General features: G+C 34.9%; 1 protein-coding gene across 4 annotated transcripts in view; it reads right to left on the bottom strand.

Moving 5' to 3' along the window:
- The window catches only part of CFAP69 (cilia and flagella associated protein 69), a 55,876-nt gene that overhangs the window by 15,764 nt on the left and 19,294 nt on the right, over positions 1-20,818 (bottom strand). For all 4 annotated transcript variants that reach the window (XM_055421042.2, XM_055421044.2, XM_055421045.2 and 1 more), the window contains 9 exons: positions 18,959-19,108; positions 18,680-18,857; positions 16,847-16,970; positions 14,411-14,459; positions 14,193-14,314; positions 11,557-11,773; positions 8,583-8,747; positions 4,246-4,364; positions 2,472-2,590 (listed from right to left, as the gene is read on the bottom strand). In XM_055421042.2, the coding sequence (XP_055277017.2) occupies positions 2,472-2,590; positions 4,246-4,364; positions 8,583-8,747; positions 11,557-11,773; positions 14,193-14,314; positions 14,411-14,459; positions 16,847-16,970; positions 18,680-18,857; positions 18,959-19,108 (1,243 nt within the window). The remainder of the gene's footprint in view (positions 1-2,471; positions 2,591-4,245; positions 4,365-8,582; positions 8,748-11,556; positions 11,774-14,192; positions 14,315-14,410; positions 14,460-16,846; positions 16,971-18,679; positions 18,858-18,958; positions 19,109-20,818) is intronic.

Here is a 20,818-nt window from a genome sequence, read left to right as displayed (position 1 = left end):
GTGGAGTCTTTAGTGTTTTCTACATATTAAGATCATGTAATCTGCAAACAGATATGCAAACTTTACCCCTTTTTTCTGACTTGGATGCTTTTTTTTTCTTTTTCTTGCCTAACTCCAAGTAGAACTTATGGTACTATGTTGAGTAAAAGTGGTAAGAGCGGGCATCCTTGCCTTGTACAGATCTTAGAGAAAATGTTTTCGGCTTTTCACCATTCAGTGTGATATTAGTTGTGGCCTTTTCATATAGCTTTTATTGTGCTGAGGTAAATTCCTTCTCTACCTAATTTACTGAGAGCTTTTAATCATCAAAGGGTGTTGAATTTTGTCAAATGCTTTTTCTGCGTACATTGAGATAATTGTGTGATTTTTGTCCTTCATTCCATTAATGTGGTGTATCACATTGACTAATATGGATACATTGAACTATTCTTGTTTTCCAGGGATAAGTCCCACTTGGTCATGGTGTATAATCCTTTTAATGTGCTGTTGGATTCAGTCCAATATTTTCCAGAGCATTTTTGCTTCCATGTTCATCAGGGATATTGGTTTGCAGTTCTTTCTTTGGCCACATTGGTTGACTTGCATATTAGTTCTAACACCAGGGACTGAACCCAGGTTCATGACAGTAAGAGCACCGAGTCCTAACCCCTGGACTGCCAGGGATCTCCCGGTTCTTTTTTTTTATGATGTCTTTGTCTGGTTTTGATATTATGTTGATGCTGGCCTCATAAAATGAGTTTTGAAGTGTTCTCTATTCTCCTATCTGTTGGAAGAGTTTAAAAGGGATTAGTATTAATTCTTTAAATTTTTGATAAAAATCACATGTGAAGCTTTCCAGACCTGGACTTTTTGGTTGGGAGGTTTTTGATTATGGATTCAATCTCTTTATTGTTATTGATCTGTGCAGGCTATTTCTTCTTGATTCAGTGTTGGTAGATTGTATATTTCTATTAATAGTTTAGGTATGTTGTGTTTTCATTTTAGTTTGCCTTGAGAAATTTCTAGTTTCCTTTTTGTTTTTGTCTTCGACCCAATGGTTATACTAAAGTTTGTTGTTTGATTTCCATGCTTTTGTGGATTTTTCTGGTTTCCTTTTGTTATTGATTGCTAGTTGAACTCAGTTGTAGTCAGAAAAAAATGATTTCCATTTTCTTAAATTTGTCGAGGCTTGTTTTGTGACCTTGTATGTGACTTACCCTAGAGAATGGGCCACATGTGCTTGTAAAACAAACAAACAAAAATCTCTGTGTATCTTCTCAAAACTACTCTAAATACTTCACTTATGGCCACCAAATGTGTAGGTTTTTTCTATACCAAACAATTCTTCAATTTGCAGTGGACATCAACTGGGTATCCTCCAATTAAATTCAATTCTGAAAGTACTACCTTGAGTTAGCATCCAGTCTCACAGGTTAAGAGCTCAGTCCCACAAGATTATGCTGCTTTCCTCCCCCCAAAATTAGATTCTAGTCCAGGTTGTCATCTGTGGTTCTGACCAACTAGAGGTAAAGTAGCTCACAGAACTCAGGAAAATAGCTTACTTACCAGATTACCAGTTTACTGTAAAATGATATAACTTGGAAACAGTCTGATGGAAGAGATGAACAAGACAAAGTATATAGGGAAGGGGCATGGAAACTCCAGCTCTCAGCAACTCTACGTGTTCACTGACCTGGAAGTTCCTCAATCTCATAGTTGAGGATTTTTATGGAGGCTTCATTGTGTAGGTATAACTGATGAAATCAGTGGCCATTGGTGATTAAACTCAATTTTCAGTCTCTCTCCCCTCCCTGGAGGTTGAGGGTGGAGCTGAAAGTTACAACCTTTAAATAACTATATAGTTACTGCTGTTATTGGTAGAATGTTCTACATACATCTATTAGGTCTCCAGTCATGAGGTTTTTTTTTTTTTTTCTTAAACAAATGTGTGTGGTGTGGCTCTCATGAATTCCACCCAAATAGAACAAAAGAAATGTATTAAGTGTTAATGATATATGAAACTCAAGTAATTTCCCCCAAGACAAAATTTTATAAATTGATGTTAAGAGAAGCAGTTTATTATTTTCCCTTTGGAATGCTAAACTTTTTGGGAAATAATATTGACTAGGAAATACCTAATCAATTGGTTTCCAACTCTTTAAGATAAGATGAATGAGGAATTCAAGAGTCTTCATATCCTTCAAAAGGATATGAAAAATACTATATGAGTAACAGTAGATACTTGTGTTTTCCCAGGCCAGACAAAAATGGAAAGCATTGAAATCACAAATATAAGGATCTAAGTTTAGATACAAGAGTGGTTTTTATATTTGAGTGATGGACAAGACTACTTTCCAAGGTATACTTGTAAGTGTCATTTTTGGACTACTGAAAAGAAAAAGGCTTGTCTTTCTTCTGCAGTTTTGAGGGAAGAAAATGGACACATAGCTAGAGAGGTAATTTTCTTTTACTGTGGGTACAGCCATACTCACCAAATGCTGTCCAATGTACTATAAAGAAGTACATTATAGCCTAATCCACTCTGTAACTTCTTGGGGTCTGTTTTCATTACATGAAGAATTATATCCACTCCTTCAGTTCCAAAAATTTCCTAAGAGATTTATTTACAATTATTTCTTGAAATAAACAAATACTCATTTCCTTTCCCATTTCATCCTGTCCCATAAAACTTTTCAACTAGGAAAATACCACACTGTTAAGAAAATAGTGTGTATGTGCATGCTCAGTTGCTCAGTCATGAACAACTCTTTGTGACCCTATGGACTGTAGCCCACAAGAGTCTTCTGTCCATGGGATTATCCAGCAAGGAAAATAGTACAGTAATACAGTTTGTTTGTTTTTTTTTTCAAATTTTTACTCACTTTTCTCAGAAACTTAAGACAAATTATTGTAAAGTTGATCATTTTTTAAGAGAGGATACCAATCAGCAATGACAACTTAATGCCCGTTTATATTTTTCCTCTTTCTTTCTTTAAAAAAAAAATCATAAGACTTGTCCCATGTTTTTTTTTTTCACTCTATAGTGAATGTAGTCTAACATAATGTCAGATAAGTACCAGATAGCAACAACTAATTTAAGGGGTTAAAATTCTGCTATGGAAGATTTTCTAATGTTTCCAAGAGAGAAAAAATCAATAGCAGTTAAAACTTTTAATAATTTATATAAAGTTATTACCAGTTAATATTTGTCCCATACTAAGTATCTTTCTTATAGTCCTGTTATTCTATTCTGGGTCCCAGTAAGCAAGACTATGAATATTTTCCAGAAGAACATAGGCACAAGATGATAGAATATAAGAAGTTTCACCAAAGCTTGGAGCTAAGTATGTATTTACTGTTCTTTTTGCTTCTCCCTCAAATCACTGTATTGAAGCCTTCATAATTTAAAATTTTTATCTTCCCAAATCTGTATTATTATATGTTATTAATCTCTGAGACTCAGAGTTTTCTAAGGCATTAAAAAGATCAAAAGGAATTAAATTCTTTTTTAACTTTTAGTTTTAGGTATGAACCCAATTCAAACACAAAATAGTATTTATAATGGTACAGCCACTTTGGAGAACTACTTGCCAGTTACTTCAAAACATAACACCTAGCTTATGATTCATCAGTTGCACTCCCAGGTATTTACCAAAGAGAAATGAAAGCATTTTTTTCCCACAAAAGGACTAGTATAGCAATCTTAATTAAAGCTTTAAACATAGTAGTCCCAAATGGAATCAGCCCAAGTGCTTATCACCAAGGGAAAGAGAAACAAAGTTTGGTATACAATGAAATACTATTCAGCAATAAAAAGGAATGAATTATTGATATATGCAACAACATGGATATATTTCAGAAACATGGTGCTGGGTGACAAAAACCAGAACTAATAAGGTAGATAATTATGTGATTCTTTTCATATAAAGTGAAAGAATAGGCAAAACTAATTTATGAAGATAGAAATCAGAACAGTGGGTTGCCTACGGGCAAGTAGGGGCATGGCTGCTAAGCAGTGTGAAAGAATTATATAGAGAAAAAATTCTATTTATTAATTAGGATACTGGTTAAATGGATGACGTTTGTCAAAATCGAACTATATACTTAAGATCTATATACTTTATGTAATTATACTCTAATTATAAAAAGAATATTAAATCTTCATAAGATTAAAACACACCATTTATGGACATTTACTAAGAAATAGTTCCTAATGTTATGTGATTGAAAGATCTGAACAAAACTTTGATTCACAGGCATACATACCTTCCCAGGAATATGATATTCACAAAGACCAGACAAAATAAGTAAAATATCAGACTGAATTTCCAGAAGAATGGCCTCTTCCTTATCAATATACTTGCTTATTGTATTTTTAAAGATTCCTGATTTGAAGAAAGTTAAAGAATGTAAAGTTATTGAACACTGTATTTTTATTTTGATCAATTACTGTTCTGAATTTCTTATAAAATTTCAACTAGAACTATTTTAAAAAGATTATTTTCATTGCATGGTTTCCTAGAAGCTGTAGACAGATGATAAATGGATTCTTTGAGCTCTCAATAATCAATATTCTGATATATATAGAATTTCTAGTACATAATTAATTGAATATCATTAAAAGCAGCCTTTTACAACCTGATACTTCACCAAGAAAACAAAACTGTTTAAAAATATGCAGTTTCATGAGGCAGACACATGCCTTTGCAAATATATGACCAAAATACTGATCTTAGCTTGCCTCATCTCTTCTTGTCCTTATGATTAACAGGGTCAATTTTAAGTAAAGGTGGAAGAGTGCCCTAAGTATGTTTTCTATCTCTGTTACTTCTTTCTGTGTTGTCTACTTCTGTCTACCCGAAGGCATCTTTGACAACTTAGGTAGCAATATTCCTATGTCCTTTAAAAGTTCTCCCTTGCTTCCAATCAAAATTTTAAAAGACTTGAAAACAGTCACTTACACTGATGGAATGTCATTCACAAAAACATTTTGCTTCAGAAAAGGACTTCTTTAAACTTTATCAGTTCAGTTCAGTTCAGTCGCTCAGTCGTGTCAGACTCTCCGCGACCCCATGAATCACAGCACGCCAGGCCTCCCTATCTATCACCAACTCCCGGAGTTCACTCAAACTCATGTCCACAGAGTCGGTGATGCCAGCCAGCCATCTCATTCTCCGTCGTCCCCTTCTCCTCCCGCCACCAACCTTTCCCAGCATCAGAGTCTTTTCCAGTGAGTCAACTCGTCGCATGAGGTGGCCAAAGTATTGCAGTTTCAGCTTTAGCATCAGTCCTTCCAATGAACACCCAGGATCGATCTCCCCTAGAATGGACTGGTTGGATCTCCTTGCGGTACAAGGGACTCTCAAGAGTCTTCTCCAACACCACAGTTCAAAAGCATCAATTCTTCGGCGATCAGCCTTCTTCACAGTCCAACTCTCACATCCATACATGACCACGGGAAAAACCATAGGCTTGACTAGACGGACCTTGGTTGGCAAAGTAATGTCTCTGCTTTTTAATATACTATCAAGGTTGGTCATAACTTTCCTTCCAAGGAGCAAGCGTCTTTTAATTTCATGGCTGCAATCAGCATCTGCAGTGATTTTGGAGCCCAAAAAAATAAAGTCTGACACTGGTTCCACTGTTTTTCCATCTATTTCCCATGAAGTGATGGGACCAGATGCCATGATCTTTGTTTTCTGAATGTTGAGCTTCAAGCCAACCTTTTCACTCTCCTCTTTCACTTTTATCAAGAGGCTTTTGAGTTCCTCTTCACTTTCTGCCATAAGGGTAGTGTCATCTGCATATCTGAGGTTATTGATATTTCTCCCGGCAATCTTGATTCCAGCTTGTGCTTCTTCCAGCCCAGTGTTCCTCATGATGTACTCTGCATATAAGTTAAATAAGCAAGGTGACAATATACAGCCTTGACGCACTCCTTTTCCTATTTAGAACCAGTCGGTTGTTCCATGTACAGTTCTGACTGTTGCTTCCTGACCTGCATACAGGTTTCTCAAGAGGCAGGTCAGGTGGTCTGGTATTCCCATCTCTTTCAGAATTTTTAAACTTTATACAAGGAACAAAAGTCACTTTTCTTCACTTAAAGGGAATCAAAGGGAATTAGCATTAACAGCAAGGTGTGGAGCTATGTTTCAAAGTAAAAGGGCCATAGAAACCACGGCCTATTTCCATAGTTGTCCCTGAAGGGACAGTTCTTGGTCCTGTTATGGTGAATTACAGGTGAAGGATCAGAGTCTAGGAAGGCTAGACTGGAGGCCAGGGCAAAGGTGTGCTGGAGGCCAGGGCAAAGGTATGCCATGGACAGAAGGCCTATGTTCTGTGATTAGGACACCTTCTAGGAATCCAACTTGGCTTGCTTCAGGTCTGCTTCTCTTTTCTAGATTAACTCCTCTTCTTCCTATCTGTGTACAGGTATGTCACTTTCCCTGTTATCTGTAATAAATGTTATGTTAATACTGAATTATTTTCTTAATATTTATCCTTTAACTCACTACATTTACCCTCTCCATGTCCTATTTTAAATCACTGGATATATTTCTTTCATATTTCCTCTTTCTAAAATAGCGTTGTATATATAACTTCCCTAATCCAAACTACTAATAGCTCTTCATGCTTAAAGTGGATGAAGTTCAAACTCTACTATTTATCTGCCATTCAGAACTCTTTCTAGCTTGACCTCTGACTAAACAATTAACTTTATCTCATATTATTTATCTTCATAAAACTTTGACTCCACTTAAACTAGTTCTGAACACACCATTGTGTATATTTTGGCTTCATGTCTTTGCTCATGCTGTCCCCTTGTGTGAAAGACCATTTCTTTCTCTTTTTTCCTCTTGAAACAGCCTTACCTTCACACCCTAACTCATAAAGTTTCCTGTTAAGATTGCCCAGCCTTGAAAACTACCCTGTGGCATTTATTCTCTATATTAGGTGCTTTACTGATGGTGCATGGTAACTCATACTATTTTTCTATGACATATATCTTTCCTTTTGTTTCCATTAAGGCAAGGCCCTGAGAGTTCTGCTCTATACATATTTATGACATCAGTGCCTAGACAACAGGTGTATAAACATTTGTGTTTACAATGCAATTACTATTTGTTGAGCTTATTACTACTGCGGAGCCCTCTGTTAGACTCAGTAAGAGAAGACCCCTACCTCTTGGAATTCACATAATAAAGATCAGTTTCTTTCAAGTTAAAGGGATAAGGTCCTAAGAAGAAAAGAACCCTTGCTATTTGCTTTTCCTTCCCCAGTTGCCACCCAGGTAAGATTAAGACTTCTTCCTGGATATATGGAAAACTGTATTCATCCTGTTAGGCTGGGGCCTTAACATTGAATTCTGCATAATGAAATGTGCACAGAAGAGATAAAATATACTTTCAGGTTTGGTCATCCTAAGTAAACTCATCAATAAAATGTATGTTTTTGCCTAGCCCTTTTTTCAATATCCTCATTTCGTTTATTTTTATTATTATTAGAGGGTACCATCCCAATCCAGGCTTCCCTGGTGGCTCAGCTGGTGAAGAATCTGTCTGCGATGCAGGAGACCTGGGTTCAATTCCTGGGTTGGGAAAATCCCTTGGAGAAGGGAACAGCTACCCACTCCAGTGTTCTGGCCTGGAGAATTCCATGGACTCTATAGTTCACGGGATCACAAAGAGTAGGATATAACTGAGTGACTTTCACTTCACTTTCACCCCAATCCACTACTGATGGAAGAGTGGGCACTTGTCTTAACAGAAAAGAAAGTTTTTGAGTAAGCATTTATAATTAACTGACATCCAGCAAATTATATCACTTACCCATGTGGCAGTCACTGAACACGAATATGACTAATATAAACTCTTACTTCTCAAAGTCAGGAAAGCTTAGGGCCAGAGAACTATTTATTTTTTTAATAATAAAAGGCGTAAAGTTTTAACTTTAGAGGTTCTCAATTTTTTGAGAACTCAAGTTTCAGCTCAATTTTGAGCTCACATGTATGAATGTTGGGGATAAAGTGACTTAGCACTGTCAGATCTAAGTTAAAAATTAAGGATATCCTGATGTTTCACACCAGAAAGCCTATGTAAATTTCTGAATACACCAGTGTACCAGTGTTCTGGTACATCAAATGCACTGGAAAATGTAATGTTTTCCTCTTTTAAAATGACTCCAAAAGGCCTGCCAAAAAGTGGTGATCTTACTACTAAAAGAATGAAACATAACAATAGTCCATTAAAAAAAGGATAAAGATAATCCTAAATGAAACCATATCTGAATTAAATGGAGAAGGAAATGGCAACCCACTCCAGTGTTCTTGCCTGGAGAGTCCCAGGGATGGGGGAGCCTGGTGGGCTTCCGTCTGTGGGGTCACACAGAGTTGGACACGACTGAAGTGACTTAGCAGCAGCAGCAATCATGATGTTTCAGTAAAGACAAACTAATTTATACCAATAGTATGAAACAAAAATCAAGAAATATTCAGGTGTCTGTCAGCTATCGCACAAAATAAATGTATAGAAAAACATTGCAAACAAAATTTCTAATTTATAAAAATCCTACTTTCATCAGGACAGAAACATGTTATGTTTTACCTATTAGTTGCTGAATTGCTCCCTTTTCACACAGATCCTTGTTTATAGTATCATTCTCAAGGTAGACCATGGCTCTCAAGAGTCTTAAACTGTAACGCATCTGCGCAAACTTGTTGCCACGGCCACCTGCACCATGAAAACTGTTACCATGACTAAAGAAGGAATCTGTAGAAAAATATTAATAGTTTAGTTTACATTAAGAAATTTAGACATCATTTCTGTCTACATAAGTTTAAAGAGATAGTAAAATTTTGTCATACTTCAGGGTTTTTCTTTTTAGAGAAGTAAATGTGATTTGATTCCCCTCTTCTTTCCATTTCCTGTATACAAATATGTGTTTTTAAATTTAACTCAAATGTATCATTATTGCATGTATCTTTTGTCATTTGTTTTTTATTAACTCAATGTTATGTTTTTAAAATTATTCACATGGTTACAAGTAGATCTAGATCACTCAGTTTTAACTGTTTTCCACATCCACATTATAAATAACAGTTTACCTGTTCACTAGTATAAACTGCTAAGATGAACATTCTAGTTCATGTCCTCTTGTTCCCACAAAGAAGTGTTTTGCCTGTGACACCAGAATCCTGTAGGGTACACCCACATTGAGTTCTACTTAAGTTGCCAGATTGTTTCCCAAAGTGGTTATATGAATACAATGTATAAGAAATAGATTTTTTTCCTTGATCTATTAAATGTGAAATGGTAGTTCACTGTTATCTTAATTTGCAGAGCAATTACATTTCCTCTGTAGTGCAGTGGGGTTGAGTGCCTTTTAATTTTTTGTTGTTGTTGAAAATTTGAGATTTTCTCCAAAAATTTTGAAGAATTTTCTTGGCAAACCTTATTCTTTGTCTACTCTACTGAGTTATTTTCTTTTTGATATTTAGGAGTTCTTTATGAGCCTGAATTCCAATTGTTTATCAGTCAGAGGGGTGAATAAATATCTTCTTTCAATTTGTAGAAATTGTTATCTTATTCAGATTCTGTCATTCTGTCACACAGACATTTCTGTTTTACAGTAATTGATATATTTATAATCTTTTATAATCTTATAAATAGTTTAAGCTCTTCTGTTTTTTAAAAAAATCTTTTTTCACCCTGTTATCATAGAGATAATTTCCCATGTTTGCTTCTAAGATTTTTATAGTGTTTCACATTTAGGGTTTTAGTTCATTTTGCAATTGACTTTTTAAAACAAGTTGAAAGGATCTAATCTTTATTTTTTTCACAGAGGGCTGACTGCCCGAGCACTGTTTTTTTCTCATTGATTGGCAATATCATCTCTGATAATGCCCATCTCCCATATATTCCATTTCACTGGTCTATTCCAAGTCTAGTACAATATAATTTTAATTACTATAGCTTTATGCTCAGTCTTGATAAGTAACAAGGCAAGTCCTCTTTCTTGGATATAATATACATTCTTAGAAAGGTTCTTTTAGAGGTATCTTTTTGTTTCATGCTAAAAAAAAGTTCAAAATACTATTCTCAGTAATGTGTATAGGTTTAAAAATGTGCATTCTGGAACTAGACTCCCTGTATTAAATCCTAGCTCTGCTACTTACTATTTGAAAGGGACAAGTTATTGAACTCCTCTGACTGAGTTCTACCTACTGACCTACAGGGCTAATAACAGAACCTATAACTCCGCGATTTGTTTTGAGGCCTAAATAATTTAATATTGTTTCAAAGGGTTAATGCCTACCTCACAGTAGGTACTCAATAACTGTTAGCCATTAGGCTTCCTTTGGTTAAGCAGCATTACCTTTTTCATTTTCTGGTCTTATAGATTTCTATAAATATAAATGATATAAAGGAGATGCAAGAGAATTGTTTTATTTAACGTGCAGGAAAGATTGAGGGCAGGAGGAGAAGGGGATGACAGAGGATGAGATGGTTGGATGGCATCACCGACTCAATGGACATGAGTTTGGGTCAACTCTGGGAGTTGGTGATGGACAGGGAGGCCTGGCGTGCTGCAGTTCATGGGGTCGCAAAGAGTCGGACACGACTGATTGACTGAACTGAGCTGAATTTAACATGACTAAATTTAATAACTCATCATATTAAAAGTTAGAGAATAAAAATAAGCCATAGTTTTCTCTCCCTCATTGATAAATGAGTGCTATTCCTGATCTAATAAAAATGCACCATGTAAAATTATTTCCAAAGCAAAGTTATTACCAGAAAAGAAAGCAGTATCTTCCTTATAAATTTTTTGAAAGAATATATTTATTTCCCTTCTAAGAATTATGAGAATTGAGATGAAATAGTCATATAAATTTGGCTCTGTTAATTTAGCAGACAACATGTGGCTAGAGATTTAGATTTGAAGCTCCATGAAAGTAGGATTTTATTATTTTGAACATAAATGTTTCTTTAGCAGATAAAACAATATATGGTAACTAGTAGGCATTCAATAAATATTTGTTGAATAACTAATTACAATATTATAGGACTTAGTATAATTATTGGATAGGTTTAATAATACAAAAAATTTAAATCAGTTTAAATGAATGATTTCTTTTACTGAAAGGTATGCATCAGGTATAGCTAACATTTACTAATGTCTGACTCTAAATGAAATCTCACACTTTTTTTTAAAAACAGAATTTAAATATATTAAAATCACTGAAGGTCAGATCAACATTTTTAGTTCTTTTAATTGTATTTCTTTTTGTATACCACCATTCAGTTGAAGGGTCCCCTGGTGGCTCAGATGGTACAGAGTCTGCCCGCAACGTGGGAGACACAAGTTCTATCCCTGGGTCGGGAAAATCCTCTGGAGAAGGAAATGGCAACCCACTCCAGTATTCTTGCCTGGAAAATTCCATGGACAGAGGAGCCGGGCAGGCTACAGTCCACAGGGTCGCAAAGAGTTGGACATGACTGAGCAACTTCATTTTCACTTTTATTCAGTTGAAATATGTAAATTGGAATTTTGACAGGAATCTGAAAGCCCACTTACCCTCATTGTCACACCATGCTAGAAATTCAAGGACTCGAGCATTTCCCTTGTAGAACATGTACTCATCTATTAAAAAAGGAGCCACTGATGACAAAGTGGCAATTGCATGCAGCTGTAGTTCTTCACACTGTGCTGCAGACCATTCAAGTATTTTGTGTTTCTCAGGCTTTTTAACATAGGTAAACAAACCCAAAATAACTTTGCCATCAATTAATAGCTACGAAAAAGGCAAAAGTATGTTAGAAACATAATTAAAACAATTTAAGGGAATTTAATAAAAGATTTCCAATTTGATGTTTTATTGATGATGATTTCAAAATATTTCCTTCCTAAAGATTCCAAGCTATGTTAAGTACCAAAAACTAAAAAACCAAAAACCAAACTCAATGATAACAACAGTTCTCTATGATCCCCCTTTCTGGGCTATGCACTCTATGGCTGACAATAATACATAATAAGTAGTAAATTTAAAATCTATATTACTTATATATGCAGTTTAACTCCTGCTAATGATAAAACCACAAGAGTCAAAAATTTGGGGCAAATAAGATGGTGGTTATTTCTGCCTTCCTTGCTTTTCTAAAAAAGAAACATTTTAGAAACTCAATTGTATATTCGAGTTGTATACTTTAAGAAATTGTACACTTGAAGAAATCAATTTTGTCTGAAGTTATGATCATGAATATGGCTAATTTTTAAGCATAGGCATAAGCATCAGTTCAGTTCAGTTCAGTCGCTCAGTCGTATCCGACTCTCCTTAAACAAATACTCTAGTTTGTATTGAATCCATGATTTCAATAAAAATAAAAAGTACAATGCTATGATAATGTGACAATCAAGTTAATATTATAGTTGATTCTGATTGATACATATTTATGGTTCACAAGATAGTAACACACCATGTGCTATGTTCTATTCAATTTTCTTTTCATCTGGCATTATTCTACAAAGACATTTTCACAACAGCATCTATGAATTTTTCTGAAATTTATATTATTTCACATGGAAAGAGCACAAGATTTAGAACTGAGAAAGCAAAAACAACTATTAGTTCTAGCATTGCTATATTAAGTGAATAATTTTTTTTTAAATACTCTGTGAACTGTAAGTAATAGTACACATATTCATTATCACTACCACTACTGAGCCACAAACACAAACATATGACAGAAAAAAACTGATTGATCCCATTGCTTACATCTGTGCTTTAAGTAGCTTATAGTCTTTGTGCCATTTGACTCTGTATCTGTCATTTTAAGAGTTATATGATACTCCATTGCAATAATAAAACACATTCTATTGATTTTCTATATGACATTTCAGAAAATACATTTAGATTCTACAGAGTACATGTTTTTGATATGAATAATAAAGTTATAATTGTAAACACAGGCTTTTTCCTGAGCATTTTTTGGTATATTCCTCAAAGTGGCATTACCAAAAATTTTCCTTTGCTATTTTAATCCTCATAATAATTTCATGAGATAGGTATCGTTTCCATTTGAAATTGAGATAACTGGAATTTAGATAAGCTGAATTACTTATTCAAGATCACATTGCTAGAAAGCAAAGAAACTGGAGTCTACCTGACTAAAGCCTTAATCACCATACTATACCATATTTATATTATTACTAATGATGTTGATACACTGAATGCCCCCCTGGAACTTGAGTTTTAAGACTAAAATGAAATTTCAACTAATGCAGTATTAACTAAACAGATGGAATTGTTATTAAGTAGTTATTTTTTTCTATCACCTTTTACAAAGCCTTTATCTCAGTCTCACAAGAGAAGGAGGAATCGAGCCTCAGAAAGTTCAGGTGACTTTGCCAAGGTCATATAGCAAGTAGGTGATAATACAGACTGAATTTCATTTCCAGTGTTCTTCAAATTACATCATGCTTTATTTAGGATACAAAGTATTAAGATAATTCATGGGTTTTATATATATATATATGAGTTAGTCACTCATATATCCAACTCTTTGTGACCCCATGGACCACAGCCCACCAGCCTCCTCTGTCCATGGAATTCTCCAGGCCAGAATACTGGAGTGGGTAGCCATTCTCTTCTCCAGGGGATCTTCCCGACCCAAGGATCGAACCCAGGTCTCCTGCATTGCAGGTGGATTCTTTACTGTGTTAGCCACCAGGGAAGCCCGAGTGTATAAATATATATACACATATGTGTGTGTCTGTGTGTGTGTGTGTATACAAAGAGGTTAGATTTGTGTGGAGAAAAAGCAGGGTCATAGGGCTTGAAATGGGCATCACAGAGATGAGCAATTTCTTCTAGCATTAAATCATCCCTTATTACTATAGTCAGAGTGACTATTAGGCTGGGTGGGCCTATATGGATTGCCTTTCATAGTATGTTCTCCTTTTAGCAGCTCTAAATATATAAATAAATCTGCCAGGTTCTCCTGCTCTTCCTTGACTTGTTTGATTTTAATTTAGGTAAAATCACTATTCATTAATAGGTATGAAAAATTTAGAAAAGGTGAAATTCCAGTGAATAAGAGTTTGTTACTTTCTGTGATAAACATATGGGCTGATGAAAGATTTGCAGCTGTGACTTTTAAAAAACTATACTACAAAGTGAGACAATTTTAATTTTTGTTTTGATTACTTTTTACCTGTATAGTGGATAAATCTTTACATAAGATCACAATTATATTAAACAGCAATTTCTTCAACTCAAAATCTTCATAGGAATTAGAAAGCTTAAGACCTTTTACCAAAGGATTTTGACTTTTAACTGTGAGGGAGAAAAAAAGGAAAAGGAAAATAAAAGCTGAAATTATGTATAAGACATATTAAGATAATTATAACTTGAAAGTTTTATGGTTTTTACCTTCATTAAATGTTGCAAATAATATCAAATCCCTGGTAAAGCCAGACTCCTAATAAAAATACACGAAAGAAACAGATGGATGAATTATATGGAAATTAGGTTACAGATGCCCATATTTACCTAATATTTAAGTGTATTTGTCACAATCTCCTTGTCATTGATTTGAATTCATAAAGCACTAATAATAGGAAGGGATGAAAGCAAGAAAATAAAAGCATATAGCCAGATAAGCCTGTAACTTATTTAATATTAAACTTAATTTTGTAGGTCCTAAGAAATATTTTACATTATTCTATGAAAATTTTATAAGATGCTGTTTAAAATTTGTTAGGAACCTAAAAATGTATTACTACAAATTACTTATGTAATTCATTATCCATAGCTTCAACTGACAAAAGAAGGAAAGAAAATAGTTATTTTCAACAGCTTTTCTTAACACCCCCCAGTTCCCTATCCTGACATCAACCACTCTCATATATGAAAGGCTTGGTCAAAAGAAAACAAACAATTCCTATTTAACCTGAAAAGCCCTGAAGAATGACAAGAATTGCAAACATTTCAGCATGAGGGAACTCAATCCTGACAGAGATATTCTAGGTGGACTTTGTACATTAGGAAGAATTTGTAAGACAAACTTTGGGCTTTTGAGCTTGCAGCTATATATTCCTACTACTTTAAGATCCACCTGTTTTCTTTAAAATGTGAAGATGTTATATCTATTGATTCACATTCACAGAATTTGCAAACTCAAGTGTTTGCAAGAATGCTAATGAGAATTTATTGACTGACCACAGAAACATAGGTCCACCTACATATTGCAGCCTTGACTAGGAAGCTATGTAGGTAATGAATGAAAAAATGACTTTTTGACTGAGGCCAGGCCCTTTCACCTTAAAGAGATGCTAAAATTCAGGGTAAACCTGTAATCTTAGTGGTTTGAAGAACCAGAAGACAGAAGCAATCATAGGCAACCTGTGGGATAATATCAAAGAAATCAAACATAAGTATAATCAGTTTCAGAAGGACAGGAGAGAGAGAATGGGGTTGGAAAAATATTTAAATAATTGTGGTCTCAAATTCTCCAAGTGAAAGTGTTAGCTGCTCAGTCGTGTCGACTCTTTGAGACCCATGGACTGTAATCCTCCAGGCTCCTCTGTTCATGGAATTCTCCAGGCAAGAATGCTAGAATGGGTAGCCATTCTCTTCTCCAGGGGATCTTCCCAACCCAGAGATTGAACCTGGGTCTCCTGCATGGCAGGCAGATTCTTTAGCATCTGAGCCACTGAATCACTGGTTTTTCCTTAAATTTACATATTCATGAAATTTAAATCAAAGTTAATAAGTAAATTTAAAGGAAATCAACCCTGAATATTCATTGGAAGGACTGATGCTGAAGCTCCAATACTTTGGCCACCTGATGTCAAGAGCCATCTCATTGGAAAAGACCCTGATGCTGGGAAAGATTGAAGTCAGGAGGAGCAGGGGATGACAGAGGATAAGATGGTTGGATGGCATCACCAACTCAATGGACATGAGTTTGGGCAAACTCCAGGAGATGGTGAAGGACAGGGAAGCCTGGTGTGCTGCAGTCCATGGATCTGCAAAGTCAGACACGACCGAGCTACTGAACAACAATAACATATTCAGGAAGATCTATGAATCTCAAGCAGGGTAAATACAGAGAAAAATCACATCTTGGCACATTATTGTAAAACTGCTGAAAACCAAAGATAGAGTGAAAATCTTGAAAACAGTCAGAGGACAAAATGATACATTTTACATAGAACAGCAATTTGAAATGACTGCTTCTTATAGAAAACAATGGAGGCCAGAAGACAGTGGAATGATATCTTTAAAGTGCTAAAGCAGAAAAAAAATGGCAATCTAGAATTCCATATTTTGTGAACATAGATGTCAAGAATTAAAGTTAATTAAAGCTATTCTAAGATATAAGAAACTAAGAAAATTTGTTGCTAGCAGTCAGCAGATCTGCACCACAAGGAATGGTGAAGGAGATTCTTTGGATGAAAGAAATGATAATAGAAACTCATATCATCAGGAAGAGATGAAAAACATCATGAATAGTAAATACGTGAGTAAATTATAGTACATGAGGACGATCTCAGCTGTCCAAAGGGATGCAAAGAAGAATTGGCAGAGTGCAACTATACTGGTGACCATAATGATATAACCTGATATTTACAACAAAGTACACAAATGTTGGGAAGATCCTCTGGAGAAGGGAAAGGCTACCCACTCCAGTATTGTGGCCTAGAGAATTTCATGGACAGTCCATGGGGTCACTCAAAGAGTCGGACACGACTGAATGACTTTCATTTTCACATAAATGTTACAACACAGTTTAGGACTCCTTCCTCCCCCCTACACCCACCGCTTCCACAATTAAAATTAAAATGCAATTTGATTTATACTTACAATCATTGGTGCACCAGGATTTTGAGATATAATTGTTGTGATTACTAATATGTCATTTCTAAGCTGACGATCATAATGACTAACGCCTCTTATAAACAGATTTTTAAATACTTCCTTCAAAGCCCTAAAAAAAAAATCATATCTTTAAAGCCATATTTCTATGGAAATACTCCATAAGTATTTCCCACCAAAATCTCCCTTTTTTATTCATTTCAAAATATTTCTAATCTTTTCTCTTTCAAAATCTACCTGTAATTCACTGAGGAAGCAAATAAGAATCTCTTAATCGAGTCTATACGTGGTGGTAAAAATGTATAAATAAAATAAAGATTCTAAAATAAAGATTTTAATAAAGACTTTTCTAAAATAAAGATTCAGTTACATCATTCTCCTTTCTGAAATTACTTAAAGGCTTTTTCCTTTGTTCTCAGGATAAAGTCCTACCTCTTTACCATGGCGTATCAGGCCTTCCATGCTATGATCCCTGCTAACATTGTTAGCTTCATCTTTCACTATTCTACCCTGTATTTTCTGCTCTCACTATATTGAATTTCTTTAAATTTTTCAATTTTGCTAAATTCAGCTTTCACTTCTCTTCCTCTGTCTAGGATACTCTCTACATGCAAAACTCTTGTGTTGCTAACTCACATTTAGCATTCTGATACCAGATTAGGGTTTGTTATGAAGTGTTCATTGACTCTCCAAGTATGGGATAGGTTCCCTGTACAATGGGCATTTGTCACTTTATCTTCTAGGACCTGCTTGCTCTTCTTATGATAACAGTATCCTTATTTTTATTTAGGCAGTCACTCTTTCCCCACTTTTGATCTTGTGATGCTGCCTTTAACTAAAAGGAAGCTAGTTAGAGCATTCCTTCTTTCTGTCACTAGTAATTCACTCTGGAATGGGCATATGGTCAGCACCAGGTTAGCAGGAACTCAGAAAATTTTTCTTTGAGCTTTTGGAATAGGAAGTCTTCTCTTCTGCTTGGTTTGGGGTTGTGATGATGTGATTCTAGACTTCTTAGTTCCAACCATATGGATCTTGAGACTTAAGCCAACACAGTGGAAAATAGTGAAGAGAGATGAAGAGGGATCAAGTCCTGATATTTGCTGAGCCTTGAATACAGCTGCACATGAAATCAGTTTTATCCTTGACTCCGTAGTTACATGAGCTCATAAATTTCCTATTTGTTTTATATCAGTTGAGTTGGGGGTTCAGTCACTTGCAAACAAAAATGTACTGATATACCCTCTTCTGGAGAACATAAAGAACATTGCAGTAATTCTCTTTCATAACGTTTAGTATGCTCTCTTTTAATTGCCTATTGTCTGTCTCTCAACATAAATGCCATGAAAGTCATGGCAGTATTGAAACCATCTCTATACTGTTTACAGTTGTACTTCCACAGCCTAGTACTGAACTTGACGCAGAGCAGACAGTAATTATTTGATAAATAAGTGAATAAGTAACTTAAAGTCTCACTCATTTTATTGCTAATGTTTACTGCAATATCTGGAAGAGAGTAAATACTCAAAAATAGGTTTACTAAATGAACAAATGAGATAGTCCTTTTAAATATCTAATTTTACTTTATATATACTCAAGAACAAAATTTACTTTTGTTAACAAGCTACTTTAAATGTCTTCCACATAGAAAGAAAAGACTTGTTATTATGCAAATACATGTATACCACGGTCAAAAAAAGTTCTGAAACATAGCTATCACATGAATCAAAAACCTAATTGAACAAAAATTAAAACAGAGTTTAGTTATGTCACCAACTATCATTTTAAGGCTAAAAACATTCCTATCTAACCCCATATACTTACAGCAAACATTTCAAGTTACTAAGCTGTTGTATGATTTCTTCTTTTGAAGATTTTTCCAATAAGTTCCAAAGTATTTCAGATGAACGAAATAAAAGTTGTCCAGAGGGATCTGGGTCATTGAGGTGAGCACAGATTCCACTGGCTGCTTGTGCTTTCACCATTAAAGTACAGTTAACTTCTGAAAATAAATTCTAAAATTGTTTTATAGACTCGACATTATTAGATAAAAACAAAAATAGTTGAGAATGAAGTATTTAGTTATGTACATAATATACAAACCAGAAGTTGAGAGATGTTGCAGAGCTTTAAGTACCCAAAGTTTCTCAACAAGTTGATTTTCAAGCAACTCCAATGACTGGATCATTGTTTTTGCCAGTCCTCCAACTTCAGCCATTTTAATCTTATATGAGGAACTAGCTTGCTGGTAACCTAACAATTAGTGAATAAATATGTGCAATTATTTCACATAGAAATCATCTACATTAAACAAAGGAATGAGTAATTTATCACTAAACAGCAACAACAACAACAAAAATTTTTTAAAAGTATATGGCAAAGGGTGAGCAACTGAACTGAACTGATATGACATTTTAAAATGGTATAGCACGGGGTAGGCAAACTTATTCTATAATAGGCCAGTTAACAAGTATCTTAGGTTTTGTAGCCTATAAGGTTTCTCTCTCAAATATTCAACACTGCTACCGTAGCACGAAACCAAGTATAAACTGTATAAAAATAAGTGGGCATGGCTGTGTTCCAATAAAAGTTTATTTACAAAGGGCTGGTTTTGGCTCGGGATCCATAGTTTGCTGATCCCTAGTGTAGAATTTGAAATAGGACCACAGTTTTGGAGACATATCTTAAATGCTAAAATGAACATTATTTCTTGTCTCTAGATATATCTTTCCATAAATGAAAATGGCATGATTACAAATACTAAATGTATTCATATTCAAGTCAATGCATGACCTTACTGCTTTCAAGGGACCACAATTATGCAATTTGGTGATGTAATTTGACAATGAAAATATAATGCTATTCTGATAAATGCAAGTGAAATATAATGGTATTTTAAGGAAGCGTGATTCTTGGTGATAATAGCTCCCATGAGAAACACCACCACCTCTCCTTTGATACAGCTGCACAGGTGGTTGCCCAACAATCTCTGAATTCAAGAGATTAAATACACAGCAGAGGATACCTGCTCACTTGAGATGCAGCTATTTTCTCTCGTAGTGATATACTATCTACCTCCCTGATTTCTTGACTTTTGAGACCAACTAGATTCTTTGCCATGGTTCTGAGATGTCTGTTATTTCATCTTTATGAATTTGATCTTTTGCCCTGGACATGGCCCTGTGCTTTGCTGTGCTGGGTTCTCTATGGTATGTCCTAGCTACTCACTTTAGGTGTATAAAAAGTATAAAGAGGAAACCAAAAGTTGCATAATTTCCTCATTCAGAGATAACAACCTTAACATTCTGGTATATTTCTTACAGTACTGATATTTTTAATGTATCATATAATTTTAATAATACACTGTATGTAGAATTTTATATTCAACTGTAGCCGCTAAACATTTTATTGTAAGCCTTTTCTCATTCTATAAAATATTTTCCCAAATCATGGTTTTATTTGCATAATAGCCTGGTTGCATGCCTGTACTTTAGGCTTACTGTATCTTTATATATTTAGTTTACATTTATATAGAAGGATATTGTAATATTAAGGCTCATGAACCTGATTCCTGTCCCCAGGGATATGTCATGCAATTGCCCTACTGATGACTTTTCAGCTGTGGTCCCAGATATCCAGCCATGCCATCACCTGAAACCAACTGTGTGACAGCTTCTGAGAGCACTGCCTAAGGTTTCCAATATTCAGAGCCTGGTTAAATTAAGATCAGCCTCACTTCTCTGCACCTTAACGCCTCTCTCTTATCTTATACATCATTTGTTACCCTTTTGTTTTTCTATCTTAAAAAGACAGTGTGTATATATAGATTAACCTTATGCTTGTGCTCTTAATTCCATCCTCTCATGCTTTGGGAATTTCTTCCTCTCATTTTCCACATACTAGCTTCTTGTTCCTCTGCCTATAGGGGAAAATGAAGTTTTCCCATCCTAAAAATTATGAATA

The sequence above is a fragment of the Moschus berezovskii genome, chromosome 3 (genome assembly GCF_049115385.1).
Source record: "Moschus berezovskii isolate FMDL1 chromosome 3, NW_MosBer_1.0, whole genome shotgun sequence".
NCBI lineage: Eukaryota > Metazoa > Chordata > Mammalia > Artiodactyla > Moschidae > Moschus > Moschus berezovskii.
The sequence above is the reverse complement of the archived record's forward strand: the minus strand, read 5'-3'. Positions and strand labels throughout refer to the sequence as shown.